Source organism: Somniosus microcephalus, chromosome 15, assembly GCF_052327205.1.
Source record: "Somniosus microcephalus isolate GS21.2 chromosome 15, FLI_Smic_1.0, whole genome shotgun sequence".
Taxonomy (NCBI): Eukaryota; Metazoa; Chordata; class Chondrichthyes; order Squaliformes; family Somniosidae; genus Somniosus; species Somniosus microcephalus.
In genome coordinates, this window is record NC_141001.1 from 114,275,561 (window position 1) to 114,289,022 (window position 13,462).

General features: G+C 48.4%; 1 protein-coding gene across 13 annotated transcripts in view; it reads left to right on the forward strand.

Moving 5' to 3' along the window:
- The window catches only part of LOC147107164 (homeodomain-interacting protein kinase 3-like), a 317,760-nt gene that overhangs the window by 11,868 nt on the left and 292,430 nt on the right, over positions 1–13,462 (forward strand). For 7 of the 13 annotated variants that reach the window (XM_086008315.1, XM_086008320.1, XM_086008316.1 and 4 more), the window contains exon 2: positions 7,296–7,391. The exons of 4 other annotated variants lie outside the window; for them this stretch is intronic. In XM_086008315.1, coding sequence (XP_085864441.1) covers positions 7,367–7,391 — 25 coding nt within the window. In that variant the 5' untranslated portion in view covers positions 7,296–7,366. Of the gene's footprint in view, positions 1–7,295; positions 8,331–13,462 lie in introns of all 13 variants that reach the window. 2 more of the 13 variants (XM_086008321.1, XM_086008322.1) reach the window with 1 other exon arrangement.

A 13,462-nucleotide genomic window follows, 5' to 3' on the forward strand; every position in this document is an offset into this window, starting at 1 on the left:
CCTGCTCTGCTTCGAATAGTTCCGTGTGATCTTTTACGTTCACCTGAGGCAGCTGGGGCCTGTTCTTAACATCTCATTTGAAAGACGCCACCTCCAACAGTGCAGCATTCCCTCAGTACTGCACTGAAGTGTCAGCCTAGATTATGTGTGCAAGTGTCTGGAGTGGGGTTTGAACCTATGAATGTCTTGATTCAGAGGTGAGGTTGCTACCACTGAGCCAAGGCTGACCGCTTTCAGGCTGGTCCCTGGGTGGTGTGTTAGGGTAGAAGGGAGATGGGTGGTCCTTGTGTAGTGTGATGGGGAGATGGGTGGTCCTTGGGTGTTGTGATGGGGGAGATGGGTGGTCCTTGTGTAGTGTGATAGGGGAGATGGGTGGTCCTTGTGTAGTGTGATAGGGGAGATGGATGGTCCTTGTGTAGTGTGATGGAGATGGGTGATCCTTGTGTTGTGTGATAGGGGAGATGGGTGGTCCTTGTGTGATGGGGGAGATGAGTGGTCCTTGTGTAGTGTGATAGGGGAGATGGATGGTCCTTGTGTAGTGTGATAGGGGAGATGGGTGGTCCTTGTGTAGTGTGATAGGGGAGATGGGTGATCCTTGTGTAGTGTGATGGGGGGAGATGAGTGGTCCTTGTGTAGTGTGATAGGGGAGATGGATGGTCCTTGTGTAGTGTGATAGGGGAGATGGGTGGTCCTTGTGTAGTGTGATAGGGGAGATGGATGGTCCTTGTGTAGTGTGATAGGGGAGATGGGTGGTCCTTGTGTAGTGTGATAGGGGAGATGGGTGGTCCTTGTGTAGTGTGATAGGGGAGATGGGTGGTCCTTGTGTAGTGTGATAGGGGAGATGGGTGGTCCTTGTGTAGTGTGATAGGGGAGATGGGTGGTCCTTGTGTAGTGTGATAGGGGAGATGGGTGGTCCTGGTGTAGTGTGATGGGGGAGATGGGTGGTCCTTGTGTAGTGTGATAGGGGAGATGGGTGGTCCTTGTGTAGTGTGATAGGGGAGATGGGTGGTCCTTGTGTAGTGTGATGGGGGAGATGGGTGGTCCTTGTGTAGTGTGATAGGGGAGATGGGTGGTCCTTGTGTAGTGTGATGGGGGAGATGGGTGATCCTTGTGTAGTGTGATGGGGGAGATGGGTGGTCCTTGTGTAGTGTGATAGGGGAGATGGGTGGTCCTTGTGTAGTGTGATAGGGGAGATGGGTGGTCTTTGTGTAATGTGATAGGGGAGATGGGTGGTCCTTGGGTGCTGTGATAGGGGAGATGGGTGGTCTTTGTGTAATGTGATAGGGGAGATGGGTGGTCCTTGGGTGCTGTGATAGGGGAGATGGGTGGTCCTGGTGTAGTGTGATGGGGGAGATGGGTGGTCCTTGTGTAGTGTGATAGGGGAGATGGGTGGTCCTTGGGTGGTGTGATAGGGGAGATGGGTGGTCCTTGTGTAGTGTGATAGGGGAGATGGGTGGTCCTTGTGTAGTGTGATAGGGGAGATGGGTGGTCCTTGTGTAGTGTGAGAGGGGAGATGGATGGTCCTTGTGTAGTGTGATAGGGGAGATGGGTGGTCCTTGTGTAGTGTGATGGGGGAGATGGGTGGTCCTTGGCTGCTGTGATAGGGGAGATGGGTGGTCCTTGGGTGCTGTGATAGGGGAGATGGGTGGTCCTTGTGTAATGTGATGGGGGAGATGGGTGGTCCTTGTGTAGTGTGATGGGGGAGATGGGTGGTCCTTGTGTAGTGTGATAGGGGAGATGGGTGGTTCTTGTGTAGTGTGATAGGGGAGATGGGTGGTCCTTGTGTAGTGTGATTGGGGAGATGGGTGGTCCTTGTGTAGTGTGATGGGGGAGATGGGTGGTCCTTGTGTAGTGTGATAGGGGAGATGGGTGGTTCTTGTGTAGTGTGATAGGGGAGATGGGTGGTCCTGGTGTAGTGTGATAGGGGAGATGGGTGGCCCTTGTGTAGTGTGATGGAGGAGATGGGTGGTCCTTGTGTTGTTTGATGGGGGAGATGGGTGGTCCTGGTGTAGTGTGATAGGGGAGATGGGTGGTCCTTGTGTAGTGTGATAGGGGAGATGGGTGGTCCTTGTGTAGTGTGATGGAGGAGATGGGTGGTCCTTGTGTAGTGTGATGGGGGAGATGGGTGGTCCTTGTGTAGTGTGATAGGGGAGATGGGTGGTCCTTGTGTAGTGTGATGGGGGAGATGGGTGGTCCTTGTGTAGTGTGATAGGGGAGATGGGTGGTTCTTGTGTAGTGTGATAGGGGAGATGGGTGGTCCTTGTGTAGTGTGATTGGGGAGATGGGTGGTCCTTGTGTAGTGTGATGGGGGAGATGGGTGGTCCTTGTGTAGTGTGATAGGGGAGATGGGTGGTTCTTGTGTAGTGTGATAGGGGAGATGGGTGGTCCTGGTGTAGTGTGATGGAGGAGATGGGTGGTCCTTGTGTAGTGTGATGGGGGAGATGGGTGGTCCTGGTGTAGTGTGATAGGGGAGATGGGTGGTCCTTGTGTAGTGTGATAGGGGAGATGGGTGGTCCTTGTGTAGTGTGATGGAGGAGATGGGTGGTCCTTGTGTAGTGTGATGGGGGAGATGGGTGGTCCTTGTGTAGTGTGATAGGGGAGATGGGTGGTCCTGGTGTAGTGTGATGGGGGAGATGGGTGGTCCTTGTGTAGTGTGATAGGGGAGATGGGTGGTTCTGGTGTAGTGTGATGGGGGAGATGGGTGGTCCTTGTGTAGTGTGATGGGGGAGATGGGTGGTCCTTGTGTAGTGTGATGGGGGAGATGGGTGGTCCTTGTATAGTGTGATAGGGGAGATGGGTGGTCCTTGTGTAGTGTGATAGGGGAGATGGGTGGTCCTTGTGTAGTGTGATAGGGGAGATGGGTGGTCCTTGTGTAGTGTGATGGGGGAGATGGGTGGTCCTTGTGTAGTGTGATGGGGGAGATGGGTGGTCCTTGTGTAGTGTGATGGGGGAGATGGGTGGTCCTTGTATAGTGTGATAGGGGAGATGGGTGGTCCTTGTGTAGTGTGATAGGGGAGATGGGTGGTCCTTGTGTAGTGTGATGGGGGAGATGGGTGGTCCTTGTATAGTGTGATAGGGGAGATGGGTGGTCCTTGTGTAGTGTGATAGGGGAGATGGGTGGTCCTTGTGTAGTGTGATAGGGGAGATGGGTGGTCCTTGTGTAGTGTGATGGGGGAGATGGGTGGTCCTTGTGTAGTGTGATGGGGGAGATGGGTGGTCCTTGTGTAGTGTGATGGGGGAGATGGGTGGTCCTTGTATAGTGTGATAGGGGAGATGGGTGGTCCTTGTGTAGTGTGATAGGGGAGATGGGTGGTCCTTGTGTAGTGTGATGGGGGAGATGGGTGGTCCTTGTATAGTGTGATAGGGGAGATGGGTGGTCCTTGTGTAGTGTGATGGGGGAGATGGGTGGTCCTTGTATAGTGTGATAGGGGAGATGGGTGGTCCTGGTGTAGTGTGATGGGGGAGATGGGTGGTCCTTGTGTAGTGTGATGGGGGAGATGGGTGGTCCTTGTATAGTGTGATAGGGGAGATGGGTGGTCCTTGTGTAGTGTGATAGGGGAGATGGGTGGTCCTTGTGTAGTGTGATAGGGGAGATGGGTGGTCCTTGTGTAGTGTGATGGGGGAGATGGGTGGTCCTTGTGTAGTGTGATGGGGGAGATGGGTGGTCCTTGTATAGTGTGATAGGGGAGATGGGTGGTCCTTGTGTAGTGTGATAGGGGAGATGGGTGGTCCTTGTGTAGTGTGATAGGGGAGATGGGTGGTCCTTGTGTAGTGTGATGGGGGAGATGGGTGGTCCTTGTGTAGTGTGATGGGGGAGATGGGTGGTCCTTGTGTAGTGTGATGGGGGAGATGGGTGGTCCTTGTGTAGTGTGATGGGGGAGATGGGTGGTCCTTGTGTAGTGTGATGGGGAGATGGGTGGTCCTTGTGTAGTGTGATAGGGGAGATGGGTGGTCCTTGTGTAGTGTGATAGGGGGGATGGATGGTCCTTGTGTAGTGTGATAGGGGAGATGGGTGGTCCTTGTGTAGTGTGATAGGGGAGATGGGTGGTCCTTGTGTAGTGTGATAGGGGAGATGGGTGGTCCTTGTGTAGTGTGATAGGGGAGATGGGTGGTCCTTGTGTAGTGTGATAGGCGAGATGGGTGGTCCTTGTGTAGTGTGATAGGGGGGATGGATGGTCCTTGTGTAGTGTGATAGGGGAGATGGGTGGTCCTTGTGTAGTGTGATAGGGGAGATGGGTGGTCCTTGTGTAGTGTGATAGGGGAGATGGGTGGTCCTTGTGTAGTGTGATAGGGGAGATGGGTGGTCCTTGTGTAGTGTGATAGGGGAGATGGGTGGTCCTTGTGTAGTGTGATAGGGGAGATGGGTGGTCCTTGTGTAGTGTGATAGGGGAGATGGGTGGTCCTTGTGTAGTGTGATGGGTGAGATGGGTGGTCCTTGTGTAGTGTGATAGGGGAGATGGGTGGTCCTTGTGTAGTGTGATAGGGGAGATGGGTGGTCCTTGTGTAGTGTGATGGGTGAGATGGGTGGTCCTTGTGTAGTGTGATGGGGGAGATGGGTGGTCCTTGTGTAGTGTGATGGGGGAGATGGGTGGTCCTTGTGTAGTGTGATAGGGGCGAAAGGAGAAGGGTGTTGTGCTTTGTGAGGCAGGCTTGTGCTGTATTTATCATATCTGTAGACTGGGAAGGGAGAGCATTTCACATGTTTTGCTCACTAATATGTGTTTTGATATATTTTAAGTTTCAAGCTCAGTTGGGGCAAGCTCTGGTTATAAGTGGGCAGCTCATATTATTATACTGGCATTTGAATATCTATTTAATAACTATCTTGCAGCTGTAAATAGAATCACGGTGTGATACATTCAGGAATCCTTTGGAACAAAAGTCCTATTAGATTGATGCTGCGAAGCATTTGTTCAACAAAAAAGCATATATTGTTCACTAATAACTGTGCTCATTAAGCAATTAAAACTGTAAATGATAATTACTGCCAGTGTGGCCCTGGTGCCATGGAGGATGTGTAAATCTGTATGAGTTTATCCCAGTGCCCCTGGATATACTGAGAAATATTACAATGAAATGCTGATGTGCTTCTGCTTTTGGTTTATTTAAGCTGTGATCTTGCAGATCCCAACACTAGGAAACTCGCTTCCCCTTCCCTCAAAATCTCACTTCATTAGTAGGGGCTTTCTTCCGCCAGACCCCCACTCCACCATGACCCGACTGAGATGCACAAAACTTGAGCAAGCGAGTTTGCCGTTGGAATCACAGGAGCTCGAAGCCACGTGCTCGCGCTGTCATGTTTCCGTGCTAAATTTTCATCAACAGCACTGACAGCAGCTTGCATTTTATACGGTGCCTTGAATGTTGTAAAAACGTCCCAAGGCGCTTCACGGAGCGATTATCAAACCAAATTTGACACCGAGCCACATAACGAGATATTAGGACAGGCGACCAAAAGCTCGGTCAAAGAGGTCGGTTTTAAAGAGGAGCAAGAGAGAGAGGCGGAGAGGCTTAGGGAGGGAATTCCAGAGCCTCGGAGACTGAAGACACGGCCACCAATGCTGGAGCAATCGAGCTGTGAGGCTATGACCTAACCTGCTGTACCTTTTAATTGATCCAAGTATTGCACTTGCTTTCAAACTGTTATCTGTCTGGGACCCCCAGCAAACACTCCTGGGAATCTCCTGTCCTTTACCCTGGAAGACCGTGGCAAGTAGCAAAAGTGAAAAGGTGCTATCATTGTGTACATGAAACACAAGAAGTTAGCATGCAGGTACAGCAAGTAATTAGGAAGGCTCGTGGAATGTTGGCCTTTATTGCAAGGGCTATGGAGTATAAAAGTAGGGAAGTTTTGATGCAACTTTACAGGGCGCTGGTGAGGCCGCACCTGGAGCACTGCGTACAGTTGTGGTCTCCGTATTTAAGGAAGGATATATTTGCATTGGAGGCAGTGCAGAGAAGGTTCACTGGGTTGATTCCTGGGCTGAAGGGGTTGATGTATGACGAAAGGTTGAGCAGGTTGGGCCTATACTCATTGGAGTTTAGAAGAATGAGAGGTGATCTTACTGAAACATATAAGATTCTGAGGAGGATTGACAGGGTAGATGCTGAGAGGATGTTTCCCCTCGTGGGGGAGTCTAGAACTAGGGAGCATAGTTTCAGAATAAGGGGTCGCCCATTTAAGACGGAGATGAGGAGGAATTTCTTCTCTCAGAGGATCGTGAATCTTTGGAATTCTCTGCCCCAGAGAGCTGTGGAGGCGGAGTCAGTGAATATATTCAAGGCGGAGATTGACAGACATTTGAACTACAGGGGAGTCGAGGGGAGAGAGCGGGAAAGTGGAGTTGAGGCCAAGATTGGATCAGCCATGATCTTATTGAATGGCGGAGCAGGCTCGAGGGGCCGAATGGCCGACTCCTGCTCCTATTTCTTATGTAAAACATTAGTATAGGCTGCACCAGAAATGGTGTGGTAGTAAGTCAACAAATGCAGTAAAATACAGATAAAGACGGACAGAAATCGAACAACCCTCCCCCTTTTATCCCCTTGTGGACCTACTTTAAGAATCTATGCAACATTGAGAATAAAAATAAAGACTTGCATTTATACAGCACCTTTCACGACCGCCGGACGTCCCAAAGCGTTTTAGAGCCAGTGAAGTACTTTCGAAGTGTAGTCACTGTTGTAATGTAGGGAAACGCGGCAACCAATTTGCACACAGCAAGATCCCATAAACAGCCATGTGATAGTGACCAGATCATCTGTTTTAGCGATGTTGACCCGATAGTTTAAGGAATCAAAATCATCGCCGCGTTCCCGACAATCTGTTGTGGCTCGCTGGGACGTTTTGGCTAAATGCTGCCACCCTTTAAGAACTGCGTCTGTTTTTGTGTGCTGCCTGCTGTTTTTGTGCTGTCGAGCCAGTTAATATGTTCATGGGAGTGCTTGAGGAGGCTTATTGAGCGACACAATCGATCCAAATTGCGATTAAGCTGCCAAAATTAGACTTTTTCTAAGAGTATTGTTAATAAAAAAAAACGGCTTTTCAATTCAATGAATGGACTAATGCGAGCTGCAAAACCTCCACTGCTACCCTGTAATTTCAGAGTGTGGATAATGCTGTATTTGATTACCAATATAATCATTTGGCACAAGTTAACAGTGTGCTACACATTGAAGCTGTAACAAGAGCACGGACACTCGCTGTTCCAATTCAGCAATGCATGATAGACAATTCCAGATCATTTGCAGGCCATTTTAGATAATCTTTTCAATATGTTTCTTTTTCTCTTCAGAGCTCTGAGGAACCACTTGTTAATCGTAGCCAAAAGACTTCTAGTGAGACACTGGGAGCGCTAGATAAACCATGTTTATCCGAATGGACCACTTTGGTAGGGGACACTGCAAATTGTGAATGAGCATCGTTGAGTGTCAAGTGTGAAAGTGATTGTGTTCTGAGCACGAAAGCCATTTGTTTTCACGGCGGGTGAAGTTTGACTGACCGGTAGCGTGCAGCATGTTTTGTCCAGTGCTGCGATGCATTCATCTGTGTTGTTCCTTTTTTTCCTGACTATTTTCTTCCTACAATGTTTTGTGGTGTGTAAATCCTATGGGCGAACTGCAGTTTCGCGATGCACTGTCCGACGAGCTCCTGTGCCTTCAGGCTATGCATCTGCTTGGCTCCTGTTATCTGCAAAAATGATGGGCAGTTTGCAGTGTGTCCCGAAGCTGGAAGGCCATGAGCTGGACAAGCAACATCTGAGCAGTTTATTAATGACTTTGGAAACCCGAGAGTATGGTTGTCCCTCAGAACAGCTTCCTGCTATTCCTCATTCGCTGGTCTTCAGTCTTCTTCCTGCTGCAATCACCATACTACCATGAGCTTTTGCTATCTAGCTTTGTGTTGGGTACAGGGAGTCGACAAGATTATGCGACTAGGCCTGGGTGCTTCTCTTGGGAGTCCCGCTTAACAAGAGTGTCACTGAAAGACGTAACACACTGATAATGCACGAATTCAACATCCCTCCCTCAACCAGTCCCACCAGAAACAGATTAACTGGCCGCTCAGCTTGTTGCCGTTTGCACGATCTTGCCGTGTGCAAAAATGGTTGCCGACCTGACAACCGCGACCAACGCTTCAGAGTAACATGTTGTAAGTGAAGCGATTCCAGACGTTCCAGAGCGATGTGGTGAGGTCGTACATAGAAGCAAGCACTTGGAACGGTTCTTGCTGGGTGAGCGGTTGGAAAGAGCATTACACTGTAAAGGACTGTACAAGCAAATTGCATTGTTTCAGAAAAACAAGTGGAGGACAAGGCTGTTCACGTTTGGTATGTTGATTGAATTTATGCACAGTAAATTGGTAGTCCGAACTTTCTTCAATCCCAGCTAATTTGGAAATGCGGCGTTGATCTGCACATGGACTTAATGCCACGGGAACAAACTGTATGTCACCTGTCTATAATAGATTGATTCCTGGGATGAGAGGGTTGTCCTGTGAGGAGAGATTGAGTATACTGGGCCGATACTCTCTGGAGTTTAGAAGAATGAGGGGTGATCTCATTGAAACATAAGATTCTGAGGGGGATTGACAGGGTAGATGCTGAGAGATTGTTTCCCCTGGCTGGAGTGTCTAGAACTAGGGGGCATAGTCTCAGGATAAGGGGTCGGCCATTTAAGACTGAGATGAGGAGAGATTTCTTCACTCAGAGGGATGTGGCTCTTTGGAATTCTCTGCCCCAGAGGGCTGTGGAGGCTCAGTCGTTGAGTATATTGAAGGCTGAGATCGATAGATTTTTGCATACTCGGGGAATCAAGGCATACGGGGATCGGGCAGGAAAGTGGAGTTGAGGTCGAAGATCAGCCCTGATCTTATTGAATGGCGGAGCAGGCTCGAGGGGCCGAATGGTCTACTCCTGCTCCTAATTCTTATGTTCTTATGGAAACGGACATTGCTGGAAGTACATAGCAGGCCAGTCAAGAGAAAAGACAGGTGAAAGTTTGAGGTGTGGACCCTACATTCAAGTCTACCCGCTCGAAACGTTAACCTGCCTGATTGACCTGCCGTGTAAGGCCCCTACATTCAAGTCTACCCGCTCGAAACGTTAACCTGCCTGATTGACCTGTCGTGTAAGGCCAGCGTTTTACCGTTTTTATTTGATTTCTCTTTAATCGCTGTCTATCCCCTTAAACTGCACTGCGGAGGATGTTATAAATTCAGGAAGGTGATGGGTCCACTTTCGGCAGATACTGCTTTTGGAGAGCATGTGAGATGAAATGGGATATGAAGTCTGTGACGTTTGGAACCGGCTCGATGACTGTTCTTGTACAGGCCTTTCTTCCTAAGGACATTGGGACAAGTTGTGGGGAGCATAGTTAGGTATTTCGAGTGATGTGTCAAGGGTGGCCGTAATCTCCACGATTGCATCAGAGAATTGGGGAGGAATTCCCCAGAGTTTTTCCTGAAATTGGCCACAAGGATTTTTTTCTTTTGTTACGATGGTGTATACTGCCTCCCAGAGTGTTGGCACTGCTCGCGATTGGGATAGGTGGTGCGTGAAGCTGCACCTATTTCACGGGTAGGGTGATGCGCTGGTCTTTAACCTGCCCTTCTTATCGCACGCTGTCATGTAAGAAGTTGATTAACATGCTTGAAGTGCCCAGACTGCTGTGGCCTCTTGGGCGGGGGGGGGGTGTTTGTTGTGTATTTGCATTAATTTGCATCCCTTTTGACTTTGTTTTGGAGCAGTTTGACTTCTAAAATGGATTCTGCTGCAGAAACTCGATTTGAAAGAGCGTGCCACTTTCCGTAGCGCCATTGGTCTGTTTGCTCGTGAAAATATTTAAGAAATGCTACAGCGGGTGTCAGGTTGTCAAATTGTTTAGCACCTTCTTTCATTTGGGACAGATAATGTGCGTGTCTGCACTTTAATCGAGCCTCCCTTTTACATCGAATTTACAGCATAGGAACAGGCCATTCGGCCCAACTGGTCCGTGCCGGTGTTAATGCTCCACACGAGCCTCCTCCCACCCCTCTTCAACTCACCCCATCAGCATATCCTTCTATTCCTTTCTCCCTCATGTGCTTATTTAGCTCCCCCTTAAATTACTCCTGTTATGTATGACAGTATGGCACTGTTAACGTTGGTCGACTGAGCTTGCCTGTCTGTGCCTGGTTCAAGATCTGTCTCTTGTACAGTAGAGCAGTGAAGATGGGAAAGCACCAGCATTTAGGAAATGGGAAGGGGATTTCACATGCTTAACTACTGCCTGCCTGTTTCTTTCACCTTGTCACAATGATCCTTTTAACATGGTGCCTCCAAAGCGCTGGGATTTGTGAATGAATGGTTTTGGATATTCTGCATAGGGAACCATGAATGGGGTGACTGTGTGAGTCAGCGAGTGGGCAATAGAAAGCTGATTGAGTGTTCGGGTGGTTTGTGGCTGTGAGGTGAGCGATTTGAATGTGGGTGGTAAGGTGAGACTTTGGTTTTTTTTTTAGGTGCGATGTATTTGGGACAGGCATCATTTATTTTGGAAGGGGCGCTTTCTTTTGTTGTTGCTGTGCTTGCTTTGGCACTTGTTCCAGGGACAGAGGTCAATTTTACAGGCAGTTTCTGTCCTGGTCACACACCTTTCCCAGGTGGAGAGCGGGAGCATTGTGAGCTCAGTGCGCCGACAGGGAAGGTCTCCCAGTGTCAGCCGTGGCTCGCCTCGGAGTCAGAAGGTGGTGGGTTCAAGTCCCACTCCAGACACTTGAGCACATAAATCCAGGCTGACACTCTAGTGCAGAACTGAGGGAGTGCTGCACTGTCGGAGGTGCCGTCTTTCGGGTGAGACATTAAACACAGTCTGCTCTATCAGGTGGACGTAAAAGATTCATGGTACTATTTCAAAAAAGAGCAGGGGAGTTCTCCCTGGTGTCTTGGTCAATTTTTATCCCTCAATCAACATCACTAAAACAGATTATCTGGTCATTAGCACATTGCTGTTTCTGGGGGCTTGCTGTGCGCAAATTGGCTGCCATGTTTCCTACATTACAGCAGTGACTACACTTCAAAAATACTTCATTGGCTGTAAAGCGCTTTGGGATGTCCTGAGGTCATGAGAGGCGCGAGTCTTTTTTCCCTTTTTTTTAAGGAATTATCAGTGTGAAATTTAGGAACCCAGGGGGAAAAAATGACTTAATATTGAGCTGTTCTTTTCTATGTCACCGTGTAACATGGTGTCTCTGGACCCGTTCCGATTCTCAGTTTGATCACTTAACTTTCTGGATCTACTTTACATTTGGTTTATCTTTTGGAAGTACATTGCCACAGCATCAAGCATCAATATATATTTACATAGCAACTCAAGCATGCACACAGCCTTCTAATTACCTCAAGTTGCACAGCAACTAGCACTAACTATCCTAATTGGGTCAAAGAAAAAACCCTCTCATTCACACAAAGGGACCAAAAGCTGTAAATGTATAATATAATATACAAGCCACTCTCCCCTGACACTTCACATCGATAGCCAAGGCCAAATGTAGTCTTCAGGCGAGCCATGGTTGGTGGCTCACAGGCCAGGTCACGCAGATTTAATTCAGTCCCAATTTTAAAGTCATAGATTCTGTCCTTTTTATATAATATTTTGATTTTATATTATTTAAATAGCAAAACTCGCAGCGAATTGTTCTCCTTGGAGCAGAGAAGGCTAAGAGGAGATTTGATAGAGGTGTTTAAAATCATGAAGGGTTTAGATCGAGTAAATAAAGAGAAACTGTTTCCAATGGCTGAAGGGTCGATAACCAGAGGGCCCAGATTTAAGGTGATTGGCAAAAGAACCAGAGGCGGCATGAGGAAAAACTGGTTTACACAACGAGTGGTTAGGATTTGGAATGTTCTGCCTGACCGGGTGGTGGACACAGATTCACTAGGAGCCTTCAAAAGGGAATTGGATAAATACTGGAAGGAGAAAGAAATTGCAGGGATATGGGGAAAGAGCGGGGGAGTGGGACTAACCGGACTGCTCTTCGAAAGAGCCGGCGCAGACTCGATGGGCCGAATGGCCTCCTTTTGTGCTGGGCTGTTCTACGGTTTAGGAAGGAGAGAAGGCGAGTCAGATGGAGCAGATGAGTTTCTTTGCAGTACAGGCTGAGGAACTGGAGGACACCTAACTGACAGGTTTACACAGGTACTTCTCATTCTGATGTGGAGATGCCGGTGTTGGACTGGGGTGGACAAATGTGAGAAGTCACACAACACCAGGTTATAGTCCAACAGCTTTATTTGAAATCACAAGCTTTCGGAGCGCTGCTCCTTCATCAGGTGAAGTGAAGAGATGCATATAGGCACAGTATATATAGTCAGAGAGCACTGCCAGATGATTACAGGTAATCTTTCTAACTGCCCTTTATCCCACCATCCACACCTTTGATTGCTGTGATTATCTCTCTGCCGAGGTGGGATAAAGGGCAGTTAGAAAGATTACCTGTAATCATCTGGCAGTGCTCTCTGACTATATATGCTGTGCCTATATGCTCCTCTTCACTTCTCCTGACGAAGGAGCAGCGCTCCGAAAGCTTGTGATTTCAAATAAAGCTGTTGGACTATAACCTGGTGGTGTGTGACTTCTCACACTTCTCATTCTAAATGTGGTCATAAGGATTTATAATGGGGAAAAAGTTGATCTGAAAGCGTGACACAAACTTGACGGCAGGAACTAAGGTTTTGTGAACATGAAGTGTGTGCAGATGTAAGATTTTATATATGGTGCCGCTGGATCGCCATATTTGCTGGAGTTTTCGTTAATAAGAAACATGAGCTCGGTTCTGATGTGGCCAAGATGTGTGGTTAATCCTCACTGAAGGATTAACAGGTGTGATTGCTGCAAGTTTGTCTGACTTTTTCTTTTGGAAGAAATATCAATTTTAATTTTATTTTGGAACAACTGGACATCAGAGGGTATATTTTCGAACTGGTGCTGTTTTGTTTGAACACATAACGCACTTGCGCTAAATCCCTCTCTGTGCAGGCTCTGAAAAGGTTAACGGCAGCATTTAAACAGTGTCCAGAGGGAGTGCATTAAGCATTTGTATGGGGACCTGTGCCAGTTGGGAAAAAATATGCCCCCAGATTTCCTGCTGCAGTCTATTTCATCTCCCGGCACACTATAATACCGCAGGGGGGGTTAGCTTGAGTGACAGCTGGTGGGTCAGCCTTCGTGCCTGTTTACCGTACCTTGTGTTTCTGGTTAAAGCAGAATGGGGCTGCAGACAGGCGGAAATGCACAGATGTGCTCTGCTGATCCTTGCCTGGCCTAACGTGCCTAAAGAATGGAATTGCTGGCGGGCGGGAGTATCAGGATTGTTGTCTGCAAGCGACGTCATTTGACCACTTTGCCACACTCGCTGAAATCTATTTATTCACAGGCATGCTATCGCAGTTCAGAGTGTTAAAGTGTTTGCTGATTATCCTCT